Source organism: Geotrypetes seraphini, chromosome 10 (genome assembly GCF_902459505.1).
Source record: "Geotrypetes seraphini chromosome 10, aGeoSer1.1, whole genome shotgun sequence".
Taxonomy (NCBI): domain Eukaryota; kingdom Metazoa; phylum Chordata; class Amphibia; order Gymnophiona; family Dermophiidae; genus Geotrypetes; species Geotrypetes seraphini.
In genome coordinates, this window is record NC_047093.1 from 3,764,655 (window position 1) to 3,779,455 (window position 14,801).

Genomic DNA, 14,801 nt, shown 5'->3' on the forward strand with positions numbered 1-14,801 from the left:
TTCCCTTGAAATTTCATATCCGCTTTCTCCGTGAGAGTCTGGGGACCATTTCTTATGACTCTTATGCAGCCAAATGGTCTGGGGACTTGTCTTGTGTGATAACTGGCTTGCATATTCAGACTGGATTAAAGAAAATTTTTGCTATTACATCTCATGTGACCTTGCTTGAACTGAACTACAAATTTTTTCTTCGCCTCCATAGGTTCCCAGCTTATCTTTATCGAGCTAAACTTAGTCTCACGGATACCTGTCTCAAATGTAATCAATCCAGGACAACTTTAGGTCATCAATTTTGGGCCTGTCCTTTAGTTCAGGGCTTCTGGACCCAGTTGCAACAGCATATTACTTCTATGTGGCACCATGGTGACACTATTCGCCCTGAGATGCTATTTACCTTGGAACATATTCCTTGGGTGTCCCTGAAGGGATTCCGGGGTTTTCTGGACCGTGCCATCTTGCTGGGGAAGAAAACTATATTACACTGCTGGATTGTACCGGACTCACCGACTTTGTCTCATTGGCATACTCTCATGCTTCATCAAGCTTCTATGGAGCGTCTCTCTTTGACATCATTGGACACACCTAAGGGACGTTTGTATTGTTCTATTTGGGAGCCTTTTTGGCTCACATTGACTCATAAAGCTCGTAGTAATTTGTTGAACCCATGATTCTGTTTGTACTCTGGAAGATGGATTGTTTGTTACTGTGGGATATTTGGATGGGGAGGGTGGGAGGGGGTTATTTGTACTTATTTGTATACTGTGGTTGTATTTACGCTATTTGTTTTTCTTGGAAAATCTCAATAAACATATTTAAACAAAAATTGCACATTAGAGGTTCAACTGTTACAGTTAAAGAAGTAGAAATAGAGGGCAGGCTAAAAGAATCTTTGATTTTCTTTTAAATTTCTTTATTGGAATTTTTAATCATAACCACAGAAAAGGAGATGCTAAACACTGTTCTCCATTCTCTGTGCAAAATCTTCAGGCACAGTTCTGCTCATGTTCATATATCCTGCGGGTCATGGTTCCATTGGGGTTTGGGGGCTGGCTGCCATCTGTGCCACTTCCAACATTGTTCAGCTTAATTTTGCTTTTTCTGTGAGTGGCTAACATGTCTGGCCCTGCCAAGTGGATGCTAATGACTAAGGCAACGGGGAAGATTTTAAATAATATATTAAGCTGGCAAGAGCTGTCATCAGGTGACTTCACTTTTACATGTGAATGCATTTTGTGCTGTTAATGGAGAAGCAGGTGGGGCCTGTGTAAAGTGCATCTCAGCAAGGTACAAATGCTTGAAAATACTCTAGGGTATGTTTTACTGAATTTTCAGGGGCCACAGTATTCTGCTAGGAGTCATCTAATACAGTGTTTTTCAACCTTTCTACACCCGTGGACTGGCAGAAATAAAATAATTATTTTGTGGACCGGCAAACTACTAGGACTAAAATTTAAAAACCCCTTTACGCCCCATCTCCATGAGCTCGGTCCCTGCAAACCATCTGATCCCATCTGCACAAGCCGCAGTTATGATTTTATATTGAACGTATTTTATTAAAGTATAAAAAGAAACAATATTCTGAACAATTGTGATTTTATAAATACAAATATACAGAGCAAGGACCAACAAAACCCCTGTCTCCCCTCCCCTTCACCTATATCCCCTCTACTATCAAGAAAATGGAACAAGCCAAGTTATTATAGAATGCTACATAGAAATATCATGCTAACAGAATACTGCAGTCCCCAGTTATGTCTCTAGCAGGATCTGATATATTCTAATGACAAAATAGAAATAAAATTATTTTTTTCTACCTTTTGTTATCTCTGGTTTCTGCTTTCATCTTCTTTTCACTCTTTTCCTTCCAGCGTCTGCCCTGTCTCTTCAATTCAGCATCTGCGCGTTCCATCCAATGTCTACCCTCTCCCCCTTCCATATGTATCTGACTTCTTTCTATGCCCCTCTCCCCTGTCCATCCAGCCTGTGCCTCCTCTCTCCTTTTTACATCATTCATTCCAGCTTCACTGCCTTCTTCATTTTTATCTCTCCTACACCAGATCTAGCATCTTTATCCCTCTCTCATTTCTCTGCTGACCCCCTTTCCAGCATCAATGTCTCTCTACTTTCTCATTCCTCTCTCTCCCCTTTCCCTCATCTGATCTCTCCATTCCACCCTGACCCCCTTCCCTTCCTGTAATCTCCCTGCCAGCTGTTTCCTTCCTTTTTTCTTTCTCCCTTTCCTCCTCCCTCTATCCAACATTAACTCTTCCCATCCCTTTCCCTCCTCCCCTCCCAGCAGCATCTCTCCTTCTTCTCCCTTCCCTCCTCCCTCTATCCAACATTAACTCTCTTCCCATCCCTTTCCCTCCTCCCCTCCCAGCAGCATCTCTCCTTCTAACTTCCTCCGTCCAGTAACAGCTCTCCCTTTATCCAGCAGCTTCCCAGCCTCCTACAGTGGCTTCCTCCCCTTCCAGCAGCTCTCAGTACTTGCCTGCAGGAAGTTGCCAGTAAATCACTGCCCTGGCAAGTAGGAGAGCTGGTGGGAGGGGAGACAGCCACTGTGAAGGCTCCCCAGGATCTTGCTCGCACACGCTGACCATCTCCCTCCACCTGCACCTTTATCTGCAGCTCTCTCCGTTCTACTTGCAATTTCCCCGCGGCCCTCTTCAGCAACTCGGCAGGGACGGCGTTCAATACAGGCTGCCGAAGTCGGGACCTTCACTTTGAGTCCCGCCTATTTTGTTTCAACTTCCTGTTTCCTAACAGGCGACACTCACAGAGGGAAGGCCCCGACGTCGGCAGCCTGTCTTGATCGCCTGAGGCTGGGAGGAACAGCAGTCGGAAAGAACCGCAGTCGGTAGGAAATTTAACTGCCGACTTGATCTCGCCAGCCCTGCGCAGACCAGCAGAAATTTCCTGCAGACCGGCACTGGTCTGCGGACTGGCGGTTGAAGAACAGTGATCTAATACGTAGCAGATCCCAGAGCCATGTATTTAGTAGAATGAACCATCTGATAATGTAATCAAGCTTACCCAATGCTTCTACATCCTTCAAGGGGTCAACTCCTGGAGAAAGGATAAAGAATATTGGCGTAGAAAGACTACTCTCTTCATAGGATTTAGCAAATTCAATACTGCGACCTTCTATGTACTTGGTCCCGAGCTTTTCTTCCACAAAAAGGCTTAAAGAGAGAGAGTGAGAGAGAACAAATGATTTGTAAAAAGGCTTTACGTTAGTGAATCAGGTCCTAACGCTGACACACTTAAAAATGAAGTGTGGTTTAGCGTAAATATGATGAAGGGATTTCTAGGTGGTACAAAATCAATTTCCATGCACATGTCAAAAAGGGAACCTTGTACAGCAAGAAAGGGCTGCAAAAGATTTCATGTACTTCAGCATTCAAAACCCATGAAACCCAAGACCTCTTTCTATGTGTGAAGCAAAGTTCAATCTGCATCATATCCCTCATCCAGCTATTCCACTGTGTTTTTCTCATGTTCTTACTCATCTGGATAAAGCAGCCCCTTCCTTGCTTTTGGAAAATAGAAAGCTCCCCACTAAACCTTCACCTTTCATGACATTTTGTGTAGATGTAATTCTTACCTTGTCTGTGTGCTTTGACAAAGTTCCCCAGAGCAGAGAAGCCTGTTATAGAACTACAGAGCAGAGGAGGATTCTAGAAGAGTGCTAAACAGTTGTACCTGACTGCATATGTCATTCTGTCTGGTCTCATACATCTCATCATACACAGTTTCTGCAGAGTACTTTTATTCTTCCACTCCTTAGGAAATTTTTCTTTCTCTGGAGCTTCTGATTCAACAAATTTTTTCCATCGTTTAGCTGAACCTTCCATATCATTATCTAGGTTCTTAAACTCGTCCGTTTCAGAGAGCACCTGGAAGCATGGCAAAAGGTGGTCCAATAAACCTCTTGTCTGTACCCATCTCTGAATGTATTGAGAAAATATGTGCTTATGTAATAATAATAATAACTTTATTCTTCTATACCGCCAATAATCGTGCAACTTCTAGGCGGTTTACATTTGAAGAGAGCTGGACAATCAGCGAGTTACAATATGCAGATAGTCAGTGACATTACAGTATATAGAATCTTGAAATACAGTGAAATACAATATACAGTTTGTTTAGTATTTTCAGAGGGGACATGTTAGAAATAGGAGCTAATTACAAAATACAGTTTGTTAAGAATTTCAGAGGGGCATTGGATAGAAATAGAAAAGAAAAGGATTAACAGAGTTACTGTTTAGGTGATATATCTGTCGAATAAGGCAGTTTTTATGGCTTTTCTAAAAACATCGTAGGTCAGTCTAGCTCCATTAATGTAGTTGTCAAGCCTGTGTTGTTGTTTGTTTGCTTGGTACATAAAGGTTCTTTCCAGAAAGGTTTTGTATTTAATGCCAGTAATGCTTGGATATGCAAATAGATTGCAGTTTCTAGTTTATCTTATGGGACTGTATAATACGAAGTGGGATAGCAAGTATGTAGGAGCTAGTCCCCAAACCAGCCTGAAACATATGCAAGAGAACTTGAATATTATTTGTGCCACGACTGGCAGCCAGTGCAGCAGTCTGTAGTGGGGGCTAACATGGTCGCTTTTTTTTGATCCAAATATCAAGCGGACTGCTGTGTTCTGAACAATTCTAAGTTTCCTCATTGGTTTTTTGGATATATCCATGTAAATGATATTGCAATAGTCCAGTGTAGAAAGCACTAGTGATTGCACTAGTAATCTAAATGATAATGGGTCAAAGTATTTTTTGATGGTCTTTAATTTTCATAATGCCAGGAAGCACTTTTTACCACTACATTCGTGTGTTCACCCATTGTCAAATGTGTGTCTAGTGTGACTCCCAATATTGAACAGAAAGGAGAAATTAGGTTCTTACCTGATAATTTTCTTTCTTTTAGACTCTCCAGGCTGGTATAGGCTTTAGATCTTACAGATGGGTAATATCTCATCATGACCAGCAGGTGGAGACAGACAAAACTTTGGAATAGTACATAATAGGTGACTCTCCCTAATTCCATCAGTCTGCCGAATAGCCAAGCAGAACTAAGAACTATAAACAGAAAAGCAAGACTCCGAACAGGAGTAACAACTAATATACAGGAATGCTGTTGGGAAATGCAAAGGAGAGACCCCTGCAGCAAAATGTCCGCACAGCTCGCCAGCTGAGCCACAGCCGCTATTCTTTAATATCCCCTGCCCTAGAAAAATACTAGAACCCGCAGAAAAAGCAGAATGCGGAAGCAATAGTTTCCTTGATCCAGCGCACGATGGTAGCCTTGGAAGCGCCATCTCCCTTGCAAAGACCCGCTAGAAGGACAAAGAGATGATCTGATTTCCTGATCTCCTGGGTCCTCTGCACATAAGAGCGAAGGACCCGACCAACATCCAGCTTGCGCAACTGTTTCAATGCAGAAGTGCCCTCCCGACTACCCAACACCGGGAGGACCACTGCCTGATTGACATGAAAAGGAGAAACTACCTGTGGCAGAAAAAAAGGAATAGGCCTCAAGACCACCCGCTTCCTAAAAAACTTCAGGAAAGGAGACCTACAAGAGAAAGCCTGCAGTTCAGAAACACGCCTAGCAGAAGTAAGAGCCACCAAGAAGACTGCTTTAAGGGTAAGGTCCCTCAATGAGCAGGCACCCAAAGGCTCAAAAGGAGGGTGCACCAGCATGGACAAGACCAGATTAAGATCCCAAGAAGGAACAGACGGTTGTATGGGAGGCTTGAGCAATTTAGCCGCCCGCAAGAAACAAATGATATCAGGAATGGCAGTCAAACGCTGACCTCATAACAACCTACGAAAGGCTGATAAGGCCGCAAGCTGAACCTGGAGAGAAGACCAAGCCAGGCCCCTGTGCAGGCCATCCTATCAAAACTCTAAGATGTTAGGCAGGGAAGCGCGAAAAGAGACCAATTCATGCGTAGCACACCACTCCTCAAATATACGCCAAATCAGCACATAAGCCCGAGAAGTGGAAAGTCTCCGGGACTCCAAGAGGGTAGAGATCACTTTATCTGAATACCCCTTCTTACCTAGGCATTCCCTTTCAAGAGCCAAGCCTTAAGACAAAAGGGATCCGGATCGAACATGAGAATAGGATCCTGAGTCAGAAGGTCGGGTGAGAGAGGCAGAGGATCCACCACCAGATGCTTCACCAGGTCTGCATACCACGGGCACCTGGGCCAATCCAGGGCCACCAGAATCACAAGGCCCAGATAACGAACGATGCAGAGAACTCTGCCCACTAATGGCCACAGAGGGAACACATACAACCGACCCTCCATTGGCCATGGTTGAACCTGAGAATCCAGACCCTCGGCCTGTCTCTGTGACGACTGAAGAAGTGGGATGTTGTGGCGTTGATACTCGTGGCCACAAGGACCATGGGGGCTGATCCCAAGCTTGCACTATCAACTGAAAAGCCATGGGACTTAGACACCACTCTCCAGGATCTAGCATGTGATGACTGAGAAAGTCTGCTTGAACGTTCTCGATCCCTGCGATATGGGAGGCTGAGATATCCAGAAGATGAGACTCTGCCCAGACCATTAGCAGAGCCACCTCCTGCGCTACCAGAGAGCTCTTGGTGCCCCTCTGACGATTGACATAGGCCACCAAGGCATTGTCCAAAAGAACCCGGATTGACTTGCCTATCAAGGAGGAGTGGAAGGCTAATAGCACCAGATGGATGGCTCTGGTCTCCAGAACATTTATCGACCAGGACGCCTCATCCATGGGCCAGGTGCCTTGAGCTGAGTGACTGAGATACTGAGCTCCCCAACCGAGGAGACTGGCATCTATGAGAAGCACTGTCCACTGTGGCTGATCCAGATACACCACTTGCACTAGATGGGAGGTCTGGAGCCACTAATGAAGACTGCAGCGAGCCAAGCCCCTCAGAGGAACAGGGAGATCCAGACTGTGCCTCTGGGGTGACCACCTCCGAAGCAGAGCATACTGAAGAGGACGCATGTGGGCCCAAGCCCACCTCACCATGTCGATAGAAACCGCTATCGACCGCAAGACTTGGAGGAAATCCTGCGCCCAAGGACACCAGTACGCCATAAGCAGGTGAATCTGGAATTGCAATTTGCTTACCCGGGCCTCTGGGAGGAAGATCTTCCCCAAGGAGGTGTTGAACAGAACCCCAAGATACTCCAGGCGCTGCGAGGGGGCCAACTGGCTCTTGGCAAGGTTAAGAACATAAGAATTGCCGCTACTGGGTCAGACCAGTGGTCCATCGTGCCCAGCAGTCTGCTCACGCGGTGGCCCTTAGGTCAAAGACCAGTGCCCTGATTGAGTCTAGCCTTAGCTGTGTAAGCTCCAGTTCAGCAGGAACTTGTCTAACCGTTTCTTGAATCCCTGGAGGGTGCTTTCTTCTATAACAGCCTCTGGAAGAGCGTTCCAGATTTCTACCACTCTCTGGGTGAAGAAGAACTTCCTTACGTTTGTACAGAATGTATCCACTTTTAACTTTAGAAAGTGCCCTCTCGTTCTACTTTGGAGAGGGTGAACAACCTATCTTTATCTACTGAGTCTATTCCCTTCTTTATCTTGAATGTTTCGATCATATCCCCTCTCAGTCTCCTCTTTTCAAGGGAGAAGTGGCCCAGTTTCTCTAATCTCTCACTGTACGGCAACTCCTCCAGCCCCTTAACCATTTTAGTCGCTCTTCACTGGACTCTTTCGAGTAGTACAATGTCCTTCTTCATGTATGGCAACCAGTGCTGGATGCAGTATTCCAGGTGGGGGGCGTACCATGGCCCAGTACAGCGGCATGATAACCTTCTCTGATCTGTTTGTGATCCCCTTCTTAATAATTCCTAGCATTCTGTTTGCCCTTTTCGCCACCGCCGCACATTACACAGACAGCTTCATTGACATGTCTACCAGTACTCCCAAGTCTCTTTCCTGGGGGGTCTCTCCGAGTACTGCACTGAACATCCTGTATTCGTGTATAAGATTTTTATTACCGACATGCATTACCTTGCACTTATCCACATTAAACCTCATTTGCCATGTTGCGGTCCATTTCTCGAGAGTGTTTATGTCACGTTGCAGGTCTTCGCAATCCTTATGTGTCTTCACTACTCTGAATAACTTCGTGTCATCTGCAAATTTAATCACCTCGCTCGTCGTACCAATTTCCAGGTCGTTTATAAATATGTTAAAGAGCATGGGCCCGAGCACCGAACCCTGCGGCACTCCACTCGAGACACTTTTTCAGTCCAAGTATTGTCCATTTACCCCCACTCTCTGTTTCCTAAATGCTAATCAGTTTTAAATCCACATGAGTATTTCACCCTCGATTCCATGGTTTGCAATTTTTTGAAGCAGTCGTTCATGCGGGACCTTGTTGAACGCCTTTTGAAAATCCAGATATACAATGTCGACCGGGTCACCCTTGTCTATCTGCCTGTTTATTCCCTCGAAGAAATGCAGTAAGTTCGTTAAGCAAGATCTTCCTTTAATTCTTTATGTTTTAACATTGACAATTTTTACAAGTCAAATAGGAAAAAAATACCGTATACATAAAATACAGAAACCCAAATTATTTAAAAGATATCTCCTTAATACAAAGTATAGTTAGTCCTCTATTTTGAGGACATAGTTAAAGAATAACTGAAATTAAACAATGGAAATCAAATAATAAGGAAACAAAGTATGGTGGCCTGACTGCTTCTAAGCAATTATTTCCCTGAGCTATCTTAGAAACAGCAAAGTTCAAGTAGTAGATATTGATTGTTCTCTGGCCGAAATAAATTTGGACAACTGTTGCGGCTCATAAAAAACATATCTATCATCCTTATATATTGCAGGGGTATCTTAGAAGAAAAGTTGCCCCCAGCTGGACTGCCTGGGGCCTCAAAATGAGAAATTGCTTCCTTCTCTTCTGGGTAGACCGAGAAACATCTGGATACATTCTTATAATGTTCATCAGGAAAGGTACATCCTTATGTTTAAAAAACATCTTAAGAATCCATTCATCAGCATCAATAGCAAACTGTACAATCAATGTGGCTGAAACCTGGGCCTCAGAATCCGACCTCTCAAGGAAATCAGTCAGATCCAAACTATTAGCAGACACATTCTGCTGGTTAGGATTTTAAGGTTTAACAATTGTAGGAAGGTAAAATATTTTTGAGAGAGGTGGGTATGAGGTCTCGGGCACTTTCAGAATTTCATTCATATATCTTTTAAACATTGCTAAGGGCGGTATAGGATGTACTTTAGGAAAATTAATAATCCGGAGATTATATCTCCTGATAGAATTTTCCATCATTTCTTGCTTAAAGTGCAAATAGCATTGTCCTTACCCCAAGTTAGAGCTTGCACTTCCAAAGATTTTATCTTAACCTCAAAGTCACTAGTTTTGGACTCTAAACATGTTACCTTAGTCTTAAGTTTCAAATTTTCTGAAAGTGCAGAAGTGCATTTTGTGGAAAGTTGCTGAATTTGGTTCCTGAGAGAAGTTTGCATGGCAGAAATAGCATCCCAAATAGATTCCATCATGAAGACCTTAGGCCTCTGTGAGGGAGCAGCTTCTGCTCCAGAGCTCTCTGCAGCTCCCTATATGCCCAGAGCCGCTTCAGTTGTGGAAAAGACTCCTTGAATTTGCTGTATTCTCGTCGCCCACTGGAAAGTTGATATTTCCTCCTCTTACCCCCTTCCAGAGTCAGTCCTCCCGCTCCATGGGACCAGCAAGTAAGACTCCCAGGCTGGCGTGTTTGAAAAAGATGTCCCGGGACAGCTTGGTGGACTGCGCTCTACAGAGGAAAGAGTGATGCCCTCGAAGGAGAGATCTCACGCCTCAGTTCACGCAGGCTCGCCAGTTGTGGATACCTCCAAACTCCGTGCTGCAGAGCTGCGTTCCACAAAGGCATCCATCGGGCCCGACAGTGGAACAATTTCATCCAGAAACACCTGGAGCTTCGACTTTCTTTTTACCATCGGGTAAACTGAAAACTTTTTCAAATGCAGGTACGACAGCATCCTCGGGAAGGCATTAGGCCGCCATCTTATTTTCGTTCCGCCCTTCATACGAAGCAATATCTTCCTTTGCTAAAGTCGTGTTGGCTGGTCCTCATCAGATTGAGTCCATCAAGGTGCGCGGTCCTTTATCAGTGCCTCTATCACAGGTCTGTAGTTTCCCGGATCTCCCCTCGAACCTTTCTTGAAGATCAGCGTAACATTCGCCACTTACCAGTCTTCCAGAATCCTTCCTGATTTGATTGACAGATTGGCTATTAGTTGAAGCAGTTCAGCTATAACCCCTTTCAGTTCCTTGATTACCCTCAGATGGATGCCATCCAGTCCCGGGGATTTATCATTTTTAAGCTTATCAATCTGCCTGCATACCTCTTCTAGACTGACCGTCAACCCTGTCAGTTTCCCATCTTCATTTCCTGCGTATAGCCTGTCGGCTTCTGGTATATTGTATATATTGTCTTCGGTAAATACAGACACAAAAAATGTGTTCAGTTTGTCGGCGATGGCTTTGTCTTCCTTTAGTCCTCCCTTTATTCTATGGTCATCCAACGGCCCCACCGCTTCCATTGCGGGTCGTTTCCCTTAATATATTGAAAGAATGGCTTGAAGTTTTTTGCCTCTTTGGCTATTTTTTCCTCATAGTCTCTTTTGGCCCCTCTTACCGCCTTGTGGCACCTTCTTTAATGGTTGTGCTTTTTCCAGATTTCGTCAGTTTTTGACCTTTTCTATTCCTTAAACGAAGTCTTGTCTCTGATCGCTTCCTTCACCTCTACAGTGAGCCATTCCAGTTCCTTGTTCTTTTTCCTCTTGGATCCCTTGTTGATACGCGGTATATATAGATTTTGCGCCTCGGTGACTGTGTTCTAAAAAAGGGACCATGCTTGCTCGAGCATTTTTACATTTCTTATCCTCTTCTTAATCTTCCTCCCCACCATAATTCTCATCCCTTCATAATGCCCTTTTTGGAAGTTCAGTGCTGTGGTCGTCATTCTTTTTTTTATTTATGCAAAATTTTTACACTTTTAATATCAACTGATATCAAAGAAAAAGGATTCTTACACAAAGTTTAACATTCATATACATATAACAGAAAATTCCTTTTCAAGCCCACAAAACTGGGGAGCCATACTTCTATATTACCTAACTTAAATACAAAGAAAACTAAGAATTGGTTCGGATTCATATGAATCCTAACCATTCATTATTTATGGGACTCTGACATCCTCCAACTTTCTCAGTAGTGAAACATTAATCAACAAACCTCATTTCTATTCTCTAGCCATTAAAAATTGTTGTAATTGAATGGGGTCCCAAAAAACATATTCGATATCCTGTAATTTAACAAGACATTTACATGGAAATTTTAGATAGAATGATGCCTTAAGAGCTAAAACTCTTGTTCTTAGTTTCAAAAATTCTTTCCTTCTTAATTGCATAACTCTTGAAACATCAGGAAAAATCCTAACCAAATCTCCACAGAATTTTGTCAATCTATTTTTAAAGTAAAGTTTCATTATTAACATTTTATCTATCTCACTCATGCATGTTATTACCATAGTGGACCTATTCTGAATCACATCTTGACTATCTTCCAAAAATTCTGACAGATTTATTTCATTTGTGACCAGATGGTCATCCTCCTGGTCGGATTGTATTTTCTTTTGTGGAATATAATAATAATTATTAATTGGGAAAGTTTCCGCATTGGTTAGTCCCAGTATTTCTTTGAAGTATTTCCTTAACAAAATTTCAGAAGATAATAAATGAGTCACTGGGAAATTAACCAAGCGGAGGTTCCTCACTCTATTCATATTTTCTAACATTTCCATTTTAGAATGTAGCACTGTAGAATAGAGAGTTGCGCGGGGACAGAAATCCCACCCGTCCCCACCCGTCCCCGCCAAAGTCCCACCCGTCCCCACCCGTCCCCGTGAGTTCTCCCACCAGTCCCCACCCGTCCCCGCGAGGAATCCCTCCGTCCCCACCCGTCCCCGCGAGGAATCCTCTCCGTCCCCGCCCGTCCCCGCGAGGAATCCCCTACATCCCCACCTGTCCCTATAAACTACAGAAATAGTTATTTCATTTAATTATGCTACTGAATTAAAGGCTCTGGTAGAAACCCATTTAAAAATAAGCAAAAAGACTTTATTAATTTGGAAATATTAATTGGGAAGAATACATACTTTGTAAACGGGTTTCTACCAGAGCCTCTAATGTTTATAAATTTTTATCAACACAACTAATATATTACTTTATCCTTAAGCAAAAAAAAAAAAATAATAATAATTTTTTTCCTACCTTTATTGCCTGGTTTCTGCTTTCTTCATGTTCTCATTCAATTCCTTCCATCCACTGCCTCTCTTCTCTCTGTGTCTTCCATTTGCTCTGTTACTGTGCCTCTCCCTTTCTCCCCCCTCCCAAATTGGTCTGGCACCCATCTTTTTCCCTCCGCTCCCCCCATAGTCTGGCACCTCTGTCTTCTTCCCTGCCAGCGTCTTCTTCCCATTCCCTCTTCCCCATTTCCTTTCAGTGTCCTTCTCCCCCACCATCTTCCCCATGTCCTGTCAGGCAGCATCCTTCTCCCCTCTCTGCCTTCCCCATGCCTTTCAGCGGCCTTCTCCCCCCTCTGTCTTCCCCATGTCCTTTCAGTGGCATTCTCCACCCCTTTGTCTTCCCCAGTGCTTTCAGGGTCCTTCCCCCCCTTCCTCCCGTTTACCCCATGTCCTTTCAGCGGCCTTCTCCACCCCTGTTTTCCCCATGTCCTTTCAGCGGCCTTCTCCACCCCTGTTTTCCCCATGTCCTTTCAGCGGCCTTCTCCACCCCTGTTTTCCCCATGTCCTTTCAGTGGCATTCTCCACCCCTTTGTCTTCCCCAGTGCTTTCAGGGTCCTTCCCCCCCTCATCTCCCGTTTACCCCATGTCCTTTCAGCGTTCCTTTCCACCCCTTTGTCTTCCCCAGTGCTTTCAGCGGCCTTCTCCCCCCTTAAGCGTCTTTTCTTCTCCACTCCACCTTTCCTCCCTCCCTGCCTCCACCTTTGTGGCGCTTTTGCACCCGACCGACAACAGAACAGGCCCGGTCGGACAAATCTCCCTGTCCTGTAGCCGCGAATCTAAATTACCTTCTTACAGCAGCTGGAGTAGTGAAGCTGCTGTAAGAGGTAATTTAGATTCACGGCTACAGGGCAGGGAGATTTGTCGGCCGGGCCTGTTGTCGGTCGATCGGGGGATCTGACCGGCTGTGCACATTCTCCGGGGCGGTCCGCCCCCTCCCCCCTCTTTCGTACGCCATTGCCTTCTTCCTACCTGCCCTGCCGCACACAGCCGACCGGAAGTCTTCCTGATGTCAGCGCTGACGTCAGAGGAAGGGAGGGCTTTGCTTAAGCCCTCCCTCCGACGTCAGCGCTGACATCGGGAAGATTTCCGTTCGGATGTGTGCTGCGACAGGGCAGGTAAGGAGAAGGAGACTACCCTCGCGGCTCGACCAACCCCGCTGCGATCCAACCCCGCAGGAACCCCGCGACCCTCGGAGGTGTCCCCACGGGATCCCCGCGACCCTAGGGGGCGTCCCCACGGGATCCGCGGGATTCCCGTCATCCCCGTTCCCGTGCAGCTCTCTACTGTAGAATCCTTAACAGCAGATACTGAGACAGATTGCAATGTATTACTTTGAGTTTCTACCACACTTAATCTTTTATCCAAGCAACTTAAATTGGAATCCACATTCACAAATTTTTGAGAAACAGACTGTGAATAGTTTGTTTCATAGATTCTCTGAAAACCCCTTCAACTCTAGAAATACCTAACCACAAATCTTTAAGGGTAATATCTTGTTTTTCCACTGCTAGTGGTTGATCCTCTACAGCACCTGAAAATTCAGGTAATTTAGGTATATCCATAAAAACTAATTTACTTATTTGCGTAGAAGAAACCACAAATTCAGTAGAAATAGCGGGGGTAATCTTCCCGCTATCACCAGATATTGGGTGAAGGGGGTGGGTCCTTTCAAGGGGACTCATCGATGCACCCGACATGGGAGAGTTCGTATCAAGTGAAGGTTGTGATGGATTATTTGTGGAAAAAGTCAAATGCCTGTCCATTGGACCAGAAACAGCAGGTGTAGAACTCTTAGGCTTTATTTTCCTTTTTCCCATGGTATAAATGATTTAAAGTTATACGACTTGAGTTCACGCTCCCCGGCTCCTAGTTGCTCCAAGGGGCTCCCAAGGGGCAGAACCTGCCCCTTCGGCCATGCCCTGCGGCCGCAACCGCAGCGGCGGTCTTGATTTTAAGGAGAAGCTAATCAAAGCAATCAGGAGAGATGGACCCGATGATGTCAGGGGTCCGTCTCTTGTAGTGCCTGCCCGATTCCACCACCGAGCACTGAAACCACTACTGCAGGAGACACAGGGCACCAGAAATAATCCTCCTCAGACGTCCCAGCGGGTAAGAACAGCTCCCCCCGTCATTCTGGATCGATGTTTTGCCCCTGTGTCCAGGTTGAAGTGGATCATATTGTGATCACTGTTTCCCAGTGTCCCTTCTACTTCTACACCTTGCGCTGGTCTTCATAGTCCATTTAGAATTAAGTCCAGAATTTGTTCCAGGAAGCAATCGCCTAGGTTCCAGGGAAAAGAGCCCCAGTTTCTCCAGTCTTTCAGCATATGAAAGGTTTTCCATATCTTTTATCAAATGTGTCGCTCTCTTCTGGACCCTCTCGAGTATCGCCATATCCTTCTTTAGGTACAGCGACCAATATTGGACGCAGTACTCCAGATGC

At 44.9% G+C, this 14,801-nt stretch overlaps 1 protein-coding gene across 2 annotated transcripts in view; it reads right to left on the bottom strand.

The window, feature by feature from the left end:
* DNAH17 (dynein axonemal heavy chain 17) overlaps positions 1–14,801 on the bottom strand; it is a 954,442-nt gene that overhangs the window by 79,436 nt on the left and 860,205 nt on the right. The window contains exons 72-73 of one of the 2 annotated variants that reach the window (XM_033960179.1): positions 3,703–3,896; positions 3,034–3,182 (exon numbers count right to left, since the gene is read on the bottom strand). In XM_033960179.1, the coding sequence (XP_033816070.1) occupies positions 3,034–3,182; positions 3,703–3,896 (343 nt within the window). Of the gene's footprint in view, positions 1–3,033; positions 3,183–3,702; positions 3,948–14,801 lie in introns of both variants that reach the window. The other variant, XM_033960181.1, reaches the window with a different exon arrangement.